At 41.6% G+C, this 18,666-nt stretch overlaps 1 protein-coding gene and 2 long non-coding RNA genes across 3 annotated transcripts; 1 reads left to right on the top strand and 2 right to left on the bottom strand.

Annotated features, from left to right (window-relative positions):
• Positions 1-203: 203 nt before the first annotated feature.
• On the bottom strand, positions 204-1,700 carry LOC116405877. The gene is made up of 3 exons (XR_004218958.1): positions 1,353-1,700; positions 1,217-1,267; positions 204-386 (listed from the first exon to the last, which is right to left on the bottom strand). It is a non-coding gene; the product is annotated as an uncharacterized LOC116405877 (long non-coding RNA).
• A 4,874-nt stretch (positions 1,701-6,574) lies between these two features.
• On the bottom strand, positions 6,575-8,864 carry LOC116405881. Its single transcript, XM_031889658.1, has 5 exons — positions 8,839-8,864; positions 8,137-8,432; positions 8,000-8,050; positions 7,165-7,170; positions 6,575-6,651 (listed from the first exon to the last, which is right to left on the bottom strand). Exons 1-5 carry the CDS (start codon positions 8,862-8,864, stop codon positions 6,575-6,577), a joined length of 456 nt encoding a protein of 151 aa, XP_031745518.1.
• A 110-nt stretch (positions 8,865-8,974) lies between these two features.
• On the top strand, positions 8,975-11,113 carry LOC116405876. The gene is made up of 3 exons (XR_004218957.1): positions 8,975-9,120; positions 10,512-10,553; positions 10,942-11,113. It is a non-coding gene; the product is annotated as an uncharacterized LOC116405876 (long non-coding RNA).
• Positions 11,114-18,666: the final 7,553 nt, after the last annotated feature.

Here is an 18,666-nt window from a genome sequence, read left to right as displayed (position 1 = left end):
CCCCCGAACAAATCGCATTACTCCGTGAGTTCCCAATTAATTCCATCTTTATTTAATATTCATATGTCCTCTTTCCATTTGTTTCAATTATTGAATAGAAAGTGTAACGACCCAACTTTTCTAAGTAAGTCGAGATCGTTAGTTTTTAACAAATAAAAGACTCTGATTAAAATAAAACAAAACGTAAGCAATTTAAAAAAAAAAACATCTTCAAGTCAGGCCTGATTTTTAAACATTCAAGAAAACATAAACTAATACTGTTTGCAACAAACGTTTGTAAACTAAATTTCAAATCAATCTTAATTAAGCGGAAGCAATTACACGTTTCCTATGGCATCACGCTTCCTTCCTGCCCCTCGCCGGTTTGCCGCCTTTATTACCTTTGCCTGAAAATTAAACATAAGAAGGGTGAGTATTTTAAATACTCAGTAAGAGACCCTCTACTGGTCTCGTCAGGGGAAAATAAATTGTTAAAGTTCTATTGGGACACCCTGTACAGTCGCAGTCTTGTGATCCCGTAGGATACACATTTCAGTCTAACGCCCCGAAGGACGTACATATCAGTCTAACGCCCCGAGGGACGTACATATCAGTCTAGTGTTCTGCAGAACACATATCAGTCAAATGCTCCCGAAGGTGCAAAAATAAATTGGTGATCCCGTGGGACACCTACAAGGTAATCATCCCAATACAACCTAACAATTTATCCCCTCATTCCATTCAACCCATCCTTCAGATACTTCAAAACATAGAGTTCTTTCTCTCAACGTCCTAACAGTCAACTTATCTCACTTAGGTCATATGTCTGTCAATAACATACTAATACATCAGTCAATCAAACTATACAGTCAATACACCCCTCAGATCACCAGCACACAGTCATACTTTAGCGTAACGACACCCAATCTAAACGACAATCACAAGATCGCATCTGCATCTCATACAAGCATAATCTACAATTTTCGTCCTGTCCACATCCACACACATATATATATATTCCATGACAATCACAATATGCATTCCACATTAAGTCTACTTCAATTCCTATGCATATGTATATATATTTTCAGTCAATCCACAGTGTACATTCAGCACCGAATCTACACCCATACGTGTATAAACATAAGTATCATCTCAACATCTTTACTCAGTCAAAGATAATCATTCAGACATGCAATTCACAAATCATAAGTGAGTCCAGTAGAAAATCCCTTACCTTCAAATTTGTTAAGCTCCTTAACCACGTTGAAGTCTATGAAGAACGAACCTAAACATTAAGACAATTTCTCAATAATTCCTTCAACGCATCAGTCATTTAAATTCAACCCAATGTGAATCTTTTTGCAACTTACCCAAATCTTCACGAAAGAAATCGAGCAGTGGCTTTGCGAAGAGATGACGTGCGACGGAGAGACCGTATACAAATGGCCGGAGAGTCGCGCGGCAGTGCAGACGACGGAGGAGAAGGAATCGGCGGCGGCTGGGCTGAAAACAGAGGAGAAAGGAGAGGGGAGACAGCCGGCGGTTACAGGTTCACGCGGCGGCCTTGCTTCGCGAACAGAGATGGCGGCCGACGGTTGCAGCGACGGAAGAGCAACGGCGCCGCAGATCTGGACTGGCAGCGGCGCAGTCTTGCTTCGCGGTGGGGCTGCGGACGGAAGAAGAAAATGGAAAGAAAGGATCGGCGGCTAGCTGCGGGACGGGAAAGAAGAAGATAGAGGTGTGGTTGCGGCTGGGCTGCGGTTGGCTGCGGCGGGACGGGAAGAAGAAGATAGAGGTGTGGTTGCGGCTGGGCTGCGGTTGGCTGCGGCGGGACGGGAAGAAGAAAAGAAAATGAGAGAGGGGTTGTGTGCGACGCTCGTGCGAGAGGAAGAAGGAAGGAAAAATATATTCTTTTCTTTTCTTTTCTTTTTATTTAAATTAAGTATAAATATATATATATATATATATAAAATTAAAAACAAAATATATATATATACATACCTTTGGGGCATTACATTCTTCCCTCCTTAAGAAACTTTCGTCCTCGAAAGTTTTACTCCTGAAATAACTCTGGATAATGAGTCCTCATCTCTTCCTCTCGCTCCCATGTCGCCTCTTCAATTCGATGATTCCGCCACAAAACCTTTACTAATGGAATGCTTCTATTACGAAGCATCTTTACCTCTCTAGCCAGAATCTCCACAGGTTGTTCTACATAGCTCAAATGCTCATCAATCTCCAAGGGTTCATAGTCCACTACATGAGACGTATCGGCCACATACTTCCTCAACATCGAAACATGAAAAAATTATGAGCTGCAGAGAGAGATGGTGGTAATGCCAAGCGATACGCCACAACACCAACCCTCTCTAAGATCTCAAATGGTCCAACAAAACGAGGACTTAACTTTCCTTTCTTCTCAAAACGCATAACACCCTTCATAGGTGCTACCTTCAAGAATACCTTTTCTCCCACATCGAACTTAAGGTCTTTTCGTCGTACATCCGCATAACTCTTCTGTCTACTCTGCGCTGTTTGCATACGTGCTCTAATCTTTTGAATAGCCTCATTAGTAGACCGAACTAATTCAGGTCCCATCAATCTATGTTCACCAACCTCACTCCAACGAACAGGGGTTCTACAACATTTGCCATATAAAGCCTCAAATGGTGCCATACCGATGGTAGCCTGGAAACTGTTGTTATAAGCAAACTCCATCAAATGTAGATGAGAGTCCATACTACCTGGAAACTCTATAACACAAGCTCGTAGCATATCCTCTAAAACTTGGTTCAAACGTTCAGTTTGACCATCAGTCTGTGGATGAAAGGCTGTACTGAAATCCAATCTCGTACCCATAGCAGTCTGAAGTCCCTTCCAAAACTTGGAAGTAAACCGTGCATCCCTATCAGAAACAATCGATACAGGCACTCCATGCAGTCTCACAATCTCAGTTAAATACAACTCTGCCCACTTACTAGCAGTATAAGTGGATTTTCCTGGTACAAAATGTGCCGATTTTGTAAGCCTGTCTATGACAACCAGAATCACTGTGAAACCCTTCAGGGTCTTAGGCAGCCCTGAAATAAAATCCATCGACACATTCTCCCACTTCCACTCTGGCACACTTAAAGGTTGTAGTAAACCTGCTGGTTTCTGTCTAGGTGCCTTAACTTGCTGACATACTAGACACTTACTAACAAATTCCGCCACTTCTCTCTTCATATTCCGCCACCAATAAAATCGTTTTAGATCCTGATACATTTTCGTGCTACCAGGATGCATGGAAAATGGGGAATTATGGGCTTCATCTAGTAAGTCAATCTTAACTGTACTGTTCGCTGGCACACATAAACGTCTCTCAAACATCAAACCCACCATCAGAGGATATGGAGAACTCATCAGTCTGCCCTGTTTCAACAAGGCTACGTCTCTCCCATCAAATAAGGATCATTACTCTGAGCCATCAACAATCTTGCTGCCTCAGAGTCGGTTGCACCGTTAATTGAGCTAGCTGTGAGGTGACTCTCTCCCCACAGACACTGCAATCTCAGCTCTCTCCAAGTCTCGATGCAATGGTACCTGTCTAGTAATGAGTGCTGCACGAATGTGATGCTTTTCTACTAAGAGCATCAGCCACCACATTCGCCTTACCAGGATGGTATAATATCTCACAGTCATAATCTTTTACCAACTCGAGCCACCTTCGGCTGTCTCATATTCAACTCCTTCTGAGTGAAGAAGTACTTTAGGCTCTTATGGTCAGTAAAGATTTGTATCTTTTCACCGTACAAAGTAATGTCTCCATATCTTCAATGCAAAAAACCACTGCTGCCAACTCCAAATCATGTGTGGGGTAGTTCTGCTTCGTGACTCTTCAACTGACGAGAGGCATAAGCAACCACCTTACCTTTCTGCATCAAAACACAACCCAGTCCTTTCTTGGAAGCATCACTGTAAATCACAAAACTTCCAATGATCCATCTGGTACAGTAAGGACCGGTGCAGTAACTAACCTTTGCTTAAGGTTCTGAAAACTATCCTCACAAGCTGGACTCCAAACAAACGGAGTTCCCTTCCTTGTCAACTGAGTCAAAGGAGTAGCCAAACGTTGAAAAATCCTCCACAAACCTCCGGTAGTACCCTGCTAAACACCAGAAAACTACGAACCTCACCAACTGTGGAGGGTCGAGACCAACTGGTAACAGCTTCTATCTTTGCAGGGTCTACTGAAACTCCCTCACTGGAAACCACATGACCAAGAAAAGTCACTTGCTTCAACCAAAATTCGCACTTCGAGAACTTAGCATACAGTTTATTGGCTCGAAGAGTCTCTAATACCTTATGTAAAATGTTCCTCATGTTCGACTTCAGTCTTGGAATAAACCAAGATAATCATCAATGAAGACTATCACAAAAGTGTCCAAGAAATCCTTAAACACCCTGTTCATCAAATCCATAAATACAGCAGGTGCATTAGTCAAACCAAAAGACATCACTATGAATTCATAATGTCCATACCTCGAACGAAAGGCAGTCTTAGGAATATCACGGTCTCTAATCCTCAACTGGTGATAACCTGACCGTAAGTCAATCTTAGAGAACACCGTGGCTCCCTGTAACTGATCGAACAAAATCATCGATTCTGGGTAAAGGATACCTGTTCTTGACTGTTACTTTATTCAACTCTCTATAGTCAATGCAAAGACGCATCGACCCATCCTTCTTCTTCACAAACAATACTGGTGCACCCCAAGGTGACACACTAGGTCGAATAAAGCCTTTGTCAAGCAATTCCTGTAACTGTACCTTCAGTTCTTTCAACTCAGCAGGAGCCATCCTATAAGGGGCTCTAGAAATAGGAGTAGTGTTTGGCTCCAACTCAATGGCAAAATCAACCTCTCTATGTGGCGGTAGTCCTGGAAGATCTTTTGGAAATACATCTGGGTAGTCTCTTACCACAGGTTCTGAAGTTAAAGAAGTCTCACCTTCCCTAGTATCCACCACACTTGCCAAAATACTCCAAGTACCCTGGTTGAGTAGTTTACTAGCTTTCATAGCTGAGATTACTTTAGGCAGTACTACTGTTCCTACTCCCTTGAATTTAAAGCTAGATGCAGTAGGGGGACTAAACACAACTTCCTTACGAGAACAATCAATACTAGCATCATTAGTAGCTAGCCAATCCATACCTAAAATTACATCAAAGTCACGCATATCTAATACCAACAAGGTTACGTCCAGTACACACGACCAGCTATTTCAATTTCACATGCTTTAATCTTTTCCTTAGACAACATAATTTCTCCAGACGGTGTAGACACTGACAAAACATAGTCTAAGGGTTCCACTTCTAAGCATGCATGCGTCACAAAAAGCGATGAAATAAATGAATGAGAAGATCCCGAGTCAAACAAGGTCAAGGCAAAATGCCCCAATACTGGTAACGTACCTGTCACTACTGTGCCGGCCTTCTCTGCCTCTGATCTATTAGTGGCAAAGATTGTACCCCGCTGTGGAGGTCTCTCTCCCTGACTGCTCGATCCAGCCCCAGTAGATCTCAAGGGACACCTATCAGCCATGTGTCCCTCTTGCTTGCACTTATAACAGACTCTCGTTCCCATCAAACAACGACCCAGGTGGCGTTTCCCACACGTATCACATACTGGCCTCTCTTGAGTAGTGTCTCCTGCACGCGCCAGAATTCTGCTGGAAACTGCGAAAAGAATCACCTGGTCTCATGTTCCTCTGAGGAACTCCTACAGTTATCTGCTCTACTTTTCTCTTTTGACCCGACGACGATCCCTTATTAAAGCTCCTTGGCTGTCTTTCATCCTTCCCAATACTCATATCCACTGCCAGACGCAGTGCTTCAGCTTGGGTAGTGGGCTTTAGTGCTCGCACAAAACCCCTAATTTCATCTCTCAATCCCTTGACGAACCTATCAGCTCTAGCCTGCTCATTACTAACAAGCTCAGGGGCAAAACGTGACAGCATATCAAACTCCTGGTCGTACTCCTCGACTGTCATATATCCTTGCTTCAACTCCAAGAATTCCTGGCTTTTGGCGTCTCTAAGGTTAGCCGAGAAAAACTTGGTATAGAAGCAGTCCTTAAACTGATCCCAGGTAATCTGCCTCACATCTCCACCTAGCATGCGCATTGTAGTCCTCCACCAGATAATGCCTCTGTCCCTCAGTAGAAAAGCAGCACACTGAACTCTGTGCTCCTCAGGACATCTCATGTAATTAAATATGGTTTCCACATAGGACAACCACATTTCAGCTTTAGTAGGATCCTCCAGTGACCCATCAAACGTCTGAGGGTCATACTTCCGAAAGTCCCTCAAATGTTTCGCCTCAGCAGAAAGTTGGTTAGGTAATTCTTGTGCAGGAGGGGCTGCTGGTGCAGGGGGAACTACAGGTGCAGGTGGGACTGCAGGTGCCTGCTGGTTTTGAGCTATAGCTGTCATAAGTTCTGTAAACCTCTGCTCCATGTGAGCAGACAGTGCATCAAACTCAACGTGAGTCACGGGTGCAGCAGGAATTTGCTGTTCAGCTTGACCCTCAGTAGGCTGATTACGACCTGCTCCTCTACCTCGGCCCTACTACTCCTCTACCTCGGCCTCTACGACCTCCTCTACGTACTTCTTCCCTTGGCGGCATAATTCCTATTACCCACCAACAACACTCTTTAACAAAATCTTAATCATAAACATAAGCAAGTCTTTATCGTCATGCAATCTAGTTTAATTTAGGCAAGGTCATGCAAATAAACCATACATATAAGCATAAAGCATACCTGACGAGAGACGAAGGGTCGCGTTTGCCATAGGAACACAAAAACATAGACTTACATCGTAAGTCAGTCTACAGAACCTAAAACTTAGGCTCTGATACCAACTGTAACGACCCAACTTTTCTAAGTAAGTCGAGATCGTTAGTTTTTAACAAATAAAAGACTCTGATTAAAATAAAAAAAAAACGTAAGCAATTTAAAAAAAAAAAACATCTTCAAGTCAGGCCTGATTTTTAAACATTCAAGAAAACATAAACTAATACTGTTTGCAACAAACGTTTGTAAACTAAATTTCAAATCAATCTTAATTAAGCGGAAGCAATTACACGTTTCCTATGGCATCACGCTTCCTTCCTGCCCCTCGCCGGTTTGCCGCCTTTATTACCTTTGCCTGAAAATTAAACATAAGAAGGGTGAGTATTTTAAATACTCAGTAAGAGACCCTCTACTGGTCTCGTCAGGGGAAAATAAATTGTTAAAGTTCTATTGGGACACCCTGTACAGTCGCAGTCTTGTGATCCCGTAGGATACACATTTCAGTCTAACGCCCCGAAGGACGTACATATCAGTCTAACGCCCCGAGGGACGTACATATCAGTCTAGTGTTCTGCAGAACACATATCAGTCAAATGCTCCCGAAGGTGCAAAAATAAATTGGTGATCCCGTGGGACACCTACAAGGTAATCATCCCAATACAACCTAACAATTTATCCCCTCATTCCATTCAACCCATCCTTCAGATACTTCAAAACATAGAGTTCTTTCTCTCAACGTCCTAACAGTCAACTTATCTCACTTAGGTCATATGTCTGTCAATAACATACTAATACATCAGTCAATCAAACTATACAGTCAATACACCCCTCAGATCACCAGCACACAGTCATACTTTAGCGTAACGACACCCAATCTAAACGACAATCACAAGATCGCATCTGCATCTCATACAAGCATAATCTACAATTTTCGTCCTGTCCACATCCACACACATATATATATATTCCATGACAATCACAATATGCATTCCACATTAAGTCTACTTCAATTCCTATGCATATGTATATATATTTTCAGTCAATCCACAGTGTACATTCAGCACCGAATCTACACCCATACGTGTATAAACATAAGTATCATCTCAACATCTTTACTCAGTCAAAGATAATCATTCAGACATGCAATTCACAATCATAAGTGAGTCCAGTAGAAAATCCCTTACCTTCAAATTTGTTAAGCTCCTTAACCACGTTGAAGTCTATGAAGAACGAACCTAAACATTAAGACAATTTCTCAATAATTCCCTTCAACGCATCAGTCATTTAAATTCAACCCAATGTGAATCTTTTTGCAACTTACCCAAATCTTCACGAAAGAAATCGAGCAGTGGCTTTGCGAAGAGATGACGTGCGACGGAGAGACCGTATACAAATGGCCGGAGAGTCGCGCGGCAGTGCAGACGACGGAGGAGAAGGAATCGGCGGCGGCTGGGCTGAAAACAGAGGAGAAAGGAGAGGAGGAGACAGCCGGCGGTTACAGGTTCACGCGGCGGCCTTGCTTCGCGAACAGAGATGGCGGCCGACGGTTGCAGCGACGGAAGAGCAACGGCGCCGCAGATCTGGACTGGCAGCGGCGCAATCTTGCTTCGCGGTGGGCTGCGGACGGAAGAAGAAAATGGAAAGAAAGGATCGGCGGCTAGCTGCGGGACGGGAAGAAGAAGATAGAGGTGTGGTTGCGGCTGGGCTGCGGTTGGCTGCGGCGGGACGGGAAGAAGAAGATAGAGGTGTGGTTGCGGCTGGGCTGCGGTTGGCTGCGGCGGGACGGGAAGAAGAAAAGAAAATGAGAGAGGGGTTGTGTGCGACGCTCGTGCGAGAGGAAGAAGGAAGGAAAAATATATTCTTTTCTTTTCTTTTCTTTTTATTTAAATTAAGTATAAATATATTATATATATATATATAAAATTAAAAACAAAATATATATATATACATACCTTTGGGGCATTACAGAAAGTTAATTGAATGAACTATGTTCCAATAATTTCATGTGGTTCTGGTAAAGCACAGTGCATCCGGTCGAACTTCCCCCATTATGTAATTTTATGGAGGTAGTTTTGTAAATTGGATTGAAACAGGGGCTATTCAATGTGTATGCATTAAAATATAGGGATTGTTTTTCAATTAAATATAAATTGATTGAGCCTCTGATGTGCTAGTAAGCATCAGATCTCCTCTGTGTATATATAGTTAGGTACTCTTCTTTTTTTTATAGGTTCCGTCATATATATCACGGTCTGAAGTTGTAGCTAAACTTGCTTTCATCTTCAGTTTCTATCACTATTTAAAGGTCAGATTTTGTTCGATTAGAAGAATGTAAATTTGTCAAGGACAATAGCATGCTTAGTTTAATTGTACTCACATATTGTTACTAAAACAATTGCTTTATTTGCGTTGATACCATTATTTGTGTGGTAGATCTCTTGATTCATTTTGATGTTTGTATTTTGAAGACATACAAAGGTCATAATACTAGTTGCTATTCTTTTTATCTTGGTACGTTTCATTTTTGTTTTAATATTTCACTGTCTCTATAACTGATTGTACAAACATATCTCATCATTCAATCACTTTTCAAGTTTTAGATTCTGAAATTTGTACATATTGGGGTTTTCCTTTTCTTCTTTATTTTGGATTATTTCAAATCTCCAAAGATCTTTCTTGTAACATTTGCATATTTTAGTTTGTTAAAATCTTCGAAAGTAGAGGAGAAGGCTCCAAAAGCATTCTGTCTCTCATTGCCTTGCCCTAACATTATCATCTGTGTAAGATGTGCCAATGAGTAGACCATTTTCTTTTACTTTTTTTTCCATAGCTTTTGAACCACTTTCCCTTTCTCTCCTTCTCTTTCATTCTTCTTTTATGTTAATTGGAAGAAGCTTTGAGGCCTCTCTTGAAAATAATGAGGTTTTGAATGGGATAGAAAGAGAGTGATGGTGGGATCCATCAAAGGTTTGGGATTTCACACAATGTTCGCATCACTCTTTTAAATGTAATTAGAGGTTGAGGAGTTGATCGCCGATCATAGATAAGGAGGGGCTGGTTAGTGGCTTGGAAAAGAATTCAGACAACATTAATTTTTTCTAAAAAATAAAACCAACCTTCCGACGGTTGTGTTAACACTCCTCGACAGTCGAGATAGGGTAAGACTTGTATTCAGGTTCTGTTGATACCTATATTTGTGCTTCATCACTTTATAATTGTACTTTTATTTATCCCCTTTGTATATTTCCATGTGTTTCATGTTTGTCTTTTATGTTTCTTCTATTTATATATTTCTTCATGTTCTTCTCCATTCGGGTTTGCTCTTGCGGAGGTTACACATTCATTGTTGTGCTGGTACTTTAGTTAATGATGTCTAATAATTTTTGTTTTGCAAATTTTCTTGTTAGTGCTCAAGTTTGATTTCATACTGCCTTTAGCATAGCTTTACGACTGCAGAATTCAATTGCACATTGCCCTTTTTTATTTTGTTATTACTGATGGACTTATTTGTGATACCTTTAAAGAAGAAAATTTATGGCTATTTGTGTTGAAGTTTATTTGTTGATTATTGGTTGGTTTTTTCCCTCCACTTTTCTTAATATTTTGAAGTGTGTAATAAGGTAAGCAATTTTTTAGTCCCCTAAATTTGTTTTGTTGATGAATTGTTTCCTTTTTTTTTCTCGGTTTTGTTTTCAGGTTTTCATCATTATTCATTTGGTGGCTAAATATTACTCATGGGTATTTGTTCGATCTTATTTTGTTGTGATCAATTGATATACATAATATGCACTATAAATTTGTTAAATTGTTGGATTATTTGCTTTTTTAATAAGGTTGGAGGAACCTCAAGGTACGTTTTGTTAAAGCATATTTTATATTGATAAATTTGAAGTTGTCAAGTCTATAACAATGATAATGTTAATACGAGTAAATTTATAGCAAATTTAGTTGACTTAACTTATTTACATGCTGGTTGCTCGGACTCTTGGAAAAACCTTACGTGCATTTTAACCCACGGTAAGAGGACTTAAGGTTGTTATGACTTACATATCAGTTTTTGAGATTTTCCTTTGTAACTTTTTCATAGACCTTATTGTAGTTTTTTGTTCTTCATTTTTGTTTGTAGGACGTTTCTAGAGAATGCAAGACCATGTTTGAGTGAGAAATTGGTCTCGATGAAATTGAGAGTTCAATGAACAGCACATACAATGCAAGTAAATCTACCTACTCAAACCCATCTTCTATTTCTAAAGCAGAAGGGCTTTCGGTGGCTGAAACAAGTGAGTGATTAAGTTTTTTATCACCCGTATTATTTGTTATCACTAGGAAAAGAAAGCTGAGTAGAAAAAGTAGAATGCCAAATGGAAAAAAAAAAGATTAGTAAGCAGCGTTATTATTTTAAAATAGAAAACAAAAATTAACATTATTGTTAAACCGAGCCATTCTAGAGAACATGAAATAGAATTGGATAGCTGCCATGCATCGTGTCTATGAATGTTAAGAATGAAACTATCAGTAGGGTTATAGAATAATCATTCTATCAGCCTCAATTATGATACAGGGTTTATGAAATAGAATTTTCTTATGTATTGTAATAGTAGAAGATTCTTCGTCAGGAAGCAAAGCTTATAGCTTTGAAGAGTATCTAAAGGTTACAGAAGAGCAACCGAAAGCTTACGATCAGCTCCAAACCAATTTTCCAGCACAAAGCCAGAGTGGATCCCAAGTACAACGGGAAGGTTGTTAAAATCAAATCTCTTATGTCTTATTTCATAACTATTTAGTTTTGATCTTAACTACAACAATTTTCATTTTTTTCTAGGTGAACATTGTATGTGCTTAGAAATTAAGTGTTTTGAAAATTAGAGGTGAGCAATCACACTTAGAAACTAAGTGTAGAACCATAGAAATGTTACCCCATCGGTTCTAGCAATGCCTAGTTACCGCAGTTCATAACAAAGAAAGAAAAGAGGCTCGTAAATGCAGACCATAAAAAAGTGAGACAATCAACAATTATAAAAAAAAACATATGCAATATGCATTAAAAAAAGCTCATAAAAAATATAGAGTCAAGTCGGTTAGGTCAAGTAGAACATGTTGAGTTCCCTAGCTATTAGAGCTTTTGGGGGAAAACATCGCTTTTGGCCTAACCAAAACTAGACCATCTATTTTTAGTGTTTTAAACATAACGTCAAGTTTGATTGAGGGCTTTGAAAAGAGGAGGAATCCTCCTCGATCCACAGTAGGGCGAAAACGAGGCTTGTTGTCACTTCGAAGGGAGCAGTCAAACTTAGCATTGAGTTTGATTTTTTTTTTTGAAAAGGTAATGATAATATTATACAACAACAAGGTGGACCTCACAGCCTGAGGTCAAGACAAAAGAGCGAACAACACTCACAGAACAAGTAGTTAGACAAAACAACCCATAAGTACCCAAAACAACCCCACATCTCGGGAACAAGAACTAAAACCAAAAGAAACCAACTAGTGTTCCAAACATTAAAAGGACAAGAAGAAGAGAGAAAGACAACAAAGTTAATAAAGAGAAGAGAAACCCACAACCCGGAACAAGCAAACGAAAAGAACATTAAATAAGACCATGAACACCATCCGACCAAGAAGCAGCACACGCTTTAATACACGACCGAATGAGCTGGAATACAACCATAGGCTCCCGAATAGCACCTCCATGAAGACGATGATTTCGCTCCTGCCAAATGAAATAAATTGTAGCACACCAGAGAAGGCGCCACAGTTTTCTCCTCACACTCTTCCCAATACCCTGATTATAAATCCAAGATAACCAACCCCCCAATAACCGATTCTATGAGAAGATGACATAAGCAAAAGGATCCTCGACCAAATCTCCCACCCAAAATGACAAGAAAAAAAACAAATGATCACGAGACTCATAGTTCCCTCCACAAAGCAAACACGATAAAGGAATCGACCTATCCCACCGACTTAACCTATCTCTAGTACCCAACCTATCCCTGATGGCCAACCAAGCACAGAAGGAGTGCTTAGGAATATTTCCCCCACCCCATAGTAAACCCGACCAACCAACCCTACTACTATGAGGACGAATAGTCTCCCACGCACTAGTGATCGAAAAACTATCATGACTCCCCGGCACCCAGACCCACCTATCCTCAACACTCGGACTCGGCCTCACTCCCTGAACCCTATCCCAAATGTCCATCAAATCCAAAGAAACAAGCGGCCACCTCCAATCACCATCCCGACCCATGAAATCCACCAGCCTCGCATCCCACCGACTACCCGCATCATAGATCACCCTCTCCCAAACTGCTGGATAATCGGCCCACCCTGAATCCATGGAACCAACCACACTCTACACTTCCTTCCATTGCCCACCTCCATCTTAACATGAGCTTTAAGGATATCCCGCTTACGCAAGATTTCCCTAAAGCACCAAGATCGACCCACCCCAGCATCGATCTCCCACAGCGATCTCCCTTTAAGGATATAAGATTCCACCCAAGCAACCACAAACTACCAGATTTAACAAGTAGCAACCATAATATCTTCAACGTGCTTGCTATATTCCAAGAAGATCCATCACGAATATCAAGACCTCCTTCATCAAAAGGAAGACAAACCTCATCCCAGGCAACTTTAGCACCACCTCTTCCCTCCTCCTTACCTCTCCACAGATAAGCCCTCAAGATCTTATCAACGTCTCTGTGGACTTTCATAGGAAGCATGAACACACTAGCCCAATAAACCTGAAGGCTCCTAAGGACTGAGCGAACAAGCTGAAGTCTACCTGCAAAAGATAACACTCTAGCAGACCAAGACCGAATACGACTGGTAATACGCTGAATAAGGGGATCACAATCAGAGCTCCGCAATCTTCCAGAGAGGAGAGGAAGCCCAAGATAACGAACAGGGAGATGACCAATGGAAAAACCCATGTTAGCAGCAAGCCGAGAAGCTTTCGAACTATTAACCCCCACAAGAAAAATTGAGCTTTTAGCAAGATTAGCAAACAGTCCTGAAAGCTCACCAAACCTCTTAATACTCTCTTTTATGAAACTTATAGAATGATTATAAGCAGTACAAAAGATCATCAAGTCATCTATAAAAGTAAGATGAGTTAATCTGACCTTCTCACAAAACTGGTGGAATTGAAAATTCTTAGGTGGGCTGTTCAACATGCGAGAAAGCACCTCCATGACCATCACAAATAAGAACGGGGATAAAGGGTCACCTTGTCTAAGTCCTTTCCTCCCATGGAAAAAACCTTACAACGATCCATTAATCATAATGGAGAACATCGGAGAGGTCACACACGCTCGAACCCAACTCACAAATCTTAAAGGCGTACCTATGGCAATCAGCAGGCCAAAGAGGAAATCCCAATTAACAGAATCATATGCTTTTTGGAGGTCAACCTTCATAGTGGACTGAGGTTTACCTCTATGCAAATGGTATGCCCTTACAAGCTCCTGACAAAGAAGAATATTGTCAATAATACTCCTCCCAGGGATGAAAGCTGGCTAATTTCCACTAACAAAAGAAGGAAGCCACACACGAAGCCTATCTACCAATATTCTTGAAATGCACTTATAAATAACGCTACAACAAGATATAGGGCTGAAATCCTCCAATCGATCAGCACCATTCCTTTTAGGAATAAGTGTAATAGCAGTCGTATTCACCCCTTGAGGGAAGTAATTGGTCTCAAAGAAGTGTAAGACGACATCACAGAAGCCCTCTCCAACCACCGTCCAAGCTCCTTTGAAGAAGCCAACTGAATACCCATCACGGCCTGGAGCCTTTCCACCATCCATGGAGAACAGAACACGTCTCACTTCCTTCCTACCAATAGGCGACTGGAGGGCCTGACAACACTCCTCAGTCCATCTAAACTGAACAATCTCCTCAATACAAGTAGAGAGCTCTCTATAGCTAATATTATGAGAACCCAGACTATCTTTGAAATAATTCACTACCACCTGAGTCACCTGATCATGGTTAGTCAACCAATTTCCATCTGGGTCAATAACTGATCTCAAAGCATTGCTGCTCTGCCTTGATCGAACATATCGATGAAAAAAGGCAGTATTCTGGTCATCTAGCTTCAACCATCTGATTTGCGACTTCTGACGCATAGCGGCTTCCTCCACTCTAACCGCTTTCCAAAAGTTTACGTGGCTAAGCTCGCGTGATTACTCGCCTCCTCCGACAGAGAGTTCGTCTCCATCTCTCTTTAAGCTCGGTCCATGGTATCATTGGCAAGACGAACATCCTCACTGATGGTCCGGATATGCCTACCAAAATGTCTGCGAAGAATCGACTTGAGATTTCTTAAGTTCCTTACAATATTCACAATTGGAGAAACTCTAGTATCTTTGGTCCAAGCAGAGGACACAACATCCATAAAGGACGCTTCTTCAACCCAATGGTTAAAGAAACGAAAAGAGACCACTTGTTGGCTTCGCTGATTACTGGGATAGACAAGTATGGAAGAATGATCAGAAATACCCCACGGGAGGACGTTAACCCACATGTTAGGCCATGTACTAAGCCCCTCATCATTCACTAGGATACGATCAAGTCTCCTCATCAAACCCAACCCATGTATCTTACTAGTCCAAGTAAACCAGTTCCCCTGGACCGCGGGTTCAACAAGGTCCGCCTCTCGAATAGCCATGTCAAACTCCTCCATATCCTCCACGTTCGGAGCACCCCCGAAGGCTTCAGAGTGGAGTCTGATGGTGTTAAAATCACCAAAGACCATACCCGGTCCTCTCCAACCAGCAGAGATCTCAATTATTCGCCTCCATAAAACACGTCTCTCGATGTTACTATTAGAGGCATACACACACAGAACCTCTACCTTCTCCCCAGAGATCAAATCTGTTATTACACCAGAAATAAACTGGTCGACAACCTCGTTAGTCGTGAACACGAATCTGTTACGTTTCCACATAATCCACATTCGACCTACTCCACTATTGCTGTAGTTACTAATGAACCCCTACGAATCACTAAATCTTCTAGATATCGAGACAAAGTTCTCCTCTCGAACTCTAGTATCCAGGATGCAATAGAAACCCACCGTAGACACGGCTAAGAAGTCCTTCACCGCTCTACACTTTACAGGGCTATTAAGGCCCCGCACGTTCCACGTACACCAACTAACCATGAGGTCGTATGGGAGCCGCCTCTCCCATAGGAATTACATCACCTATAGTACTCAAAAGGACCATAGAAGAGTCATCTACTCGTAAGGGAGGAGGGGAGCCATCCACTATAGATAAAGGCCATTTATCTCCTTTATCCACCTCCATGAGGTTGTTAAAGGAGTTAGTGATACTCACTTCCGCCCTTTTCCCTCTGTCCCAAATAGAGATCATTCCCCTATTTTTCCTGTCAACTGGGGTAAATTCCTCCCAATTTACCTCCACCTTTTCAGGCAGTTTATGGGTAATAATTTCTCCTTCTTCCATGTGTTGGAAGGATTCCAACACAACATCTTCATACTCCCCACAAATTGGAACCACCTCTTTAGTAGGAACAACCTCTTTAACAGGAACCTCTTTACTTGCAGCTTCCTTTTTACTATTTTCATTGCCTCTTTTAAGGGTGTTTTGCGAGTGTCCAAAAGATCGACACAAGTTACATTTTTTCCGTTTCCACTCATAAGTGACAGTTACAATAAATTCCTCTCCTCTAAGGTTGACTGTTACTTCGGCAGGCATAATACTGTCCACATTCAATTCCACACATATACGGGCATAAGAAAGACGACGCCTCTCTTTAGTAGCAAGATCAACTGAAAGAGGTTTTCCTATTGCACTCGCTACCACAGCCAAACCAGCATCCGTCCATAGCTCCAACAGAATCCTCCCTAACTTTATCCAAATAGGAACTGAATCAAAGACAAAGGATTGAGGAACTATACCTGGAGTCCATTTGCGGAGGAGCATAGGTTTGCCTCCAAGGTGCCATGGGCCACGGGATAAGATCCACTCTATCGACTTCAGATGTTTGAATTCAAAGCAGATGAGCCCATTCTCCATCAGAGTAATGTGTTGGCATTTCAAATTCTACCCCAAATCTTCTCTATAAGACGATAGATGACTAGATACGGCAATTTTGCATCAAATTAATTGCGCTGATGAGGGAGTTCTCCCACACTCTAACTCCTTGACTAATAACTTCTTCAAACGGGGTCACCACAATTTTCTCTCCCACAGTAGTCAGAGTTGTATAGGTCATAGAGAAACCTCTTGTTGAGCCAAATAAGGAAGCCCATGAATTTTTACCTGCACCTCCAGAATTATTAGATTTATGCACCTCATGCCCAACGAATCGGAACAGGCGGCCCACCATTTGAATTAGTACCAAACGGTTCTCTAATGGCTGGCCCATCATTCAAATGCCCATCAACCGGCCCAATCTTTTGGGGCACTTGCAATAGCATCCAGCCCAGGTCCATATCCTTCGGTCGCTGCAATTTGCCCAACATGCTGAACACTTGAAGCACCAACAGGTAAGCACTCCTTCTATGAGATCCCAGTTTCGTGTGAGATGGGTGGCCCATCATTCAACGATGGCCCATCAACCAGAGATCCATGACCAATTCCATTCATAAATGTGTCCACACCATTCGGCTTCGGCCCATTTACCGGCTCACTAGGCTTCATCAAGTTTTCATTCAAAACAATCGGCCCACACACCTTTGGGCCAACAATCTTCATGTGACCATCTCCGCTCGGTCCATTTCCTGTATTTTGATTTTTATATGTTTCACGGTTCACGTAAACCGGTTCGGGTCCACTCATGTCCGACCGTTTCTTCCTCACATAAATTAGGTCAGCCTTTGCAGTCGGCCGCCCTTCGGTCGTTCGCCGCCATATCATGTACGCGTTGAAGGCTTGACATCATGCGTTTCTTCACCTCCTTAACGTCACTGGATAATTTCTTCATCGTTTCATGCTTAGGACATCAACCCAACATCCGTGATGATCTTTTCGGCCCAATCTGGGAACACGAATGAACTCAAAAAAGAATTGAAATTCAACCGAGGAGATTCATGCGAGATCCCTTCAGCGAGTGAATTAAATCATGGTCTTCAAACGCCAGAAGTGGTTGCCAATAAATCGATTCGTACCACACACAATACTTTCAAGATAGTTCAAATCAATTCAGCTTGGAAATAGATTTAAACAATTTCTGGACAGACGTTAATTCTCCCGAATCAAAATGAATATCATTCGTAATGGTTCAATTGATCAATTGTAATCAATTTCGAAATGGATACCAAATGACATTAGTTATCACATTCAATCTGCCAAAAACCGAATGAATTACCTTCAAATTTGATCCCTTGCTGACCGCAGCACTCACCAAGCATTCGCCTCCTTCACCAGCCGAGTGAGAGAACTTGGAAATCCTAGAGAGACACGTGTGAGGTACACGTGCCCGAGATGAAATTTTTTCCTTTTTACTCTAATTGAGTTTGATTGAGGGCTTTGAAAAGAGGAGGAATCCTCTCTGATCCACAATAGGGGAAAACGAGGCTTGTTGTCACTTCGAAGGGAGTAGTTAAACTTAGCATTGAGTTTGATTGAGGGCTTTGAAAAGAGGAGGAATCCTCTCTGATCCACAATAGGGGAAAACGAGGCTTGTTGTCACTTCGAAGGGAATAATCAAACTTTGAAACTAAGTGTAGAACCATAGAGAGATTACCCCACCGATTCTAGCAGGGCCTATTACCATATTGCATACCAAAGAAAGAAAAAAGAGGCTTGTAAATGCAAACCATAAAAATGTGACACACATCAACAACTATAAAAAAACATATGCAATATGCATT

The sequence above is a fragment of the Cucumis sativus genome, unplaced genomic scaffold, assembly GCF_000004075.3.
Source record: "Cucumis sativus cultivar 9930 unplaced genomic scaffold, Cucumber_9930_V3 scaffold40, whole genome shotgun sequence".
Taxonomy (NCBI): Eukaryota; Viridiplantae; Streptophyta; class Magnoliopsida; order Cucurbitales; family Cucurbitaceae; genus Cucumis; species Cucumis sativus.
The sequence above is the reverse complement of the archived record's forward strand: the minus strand, read 5'-3'. Positions and strand labels throughout refer to the sequence as shown.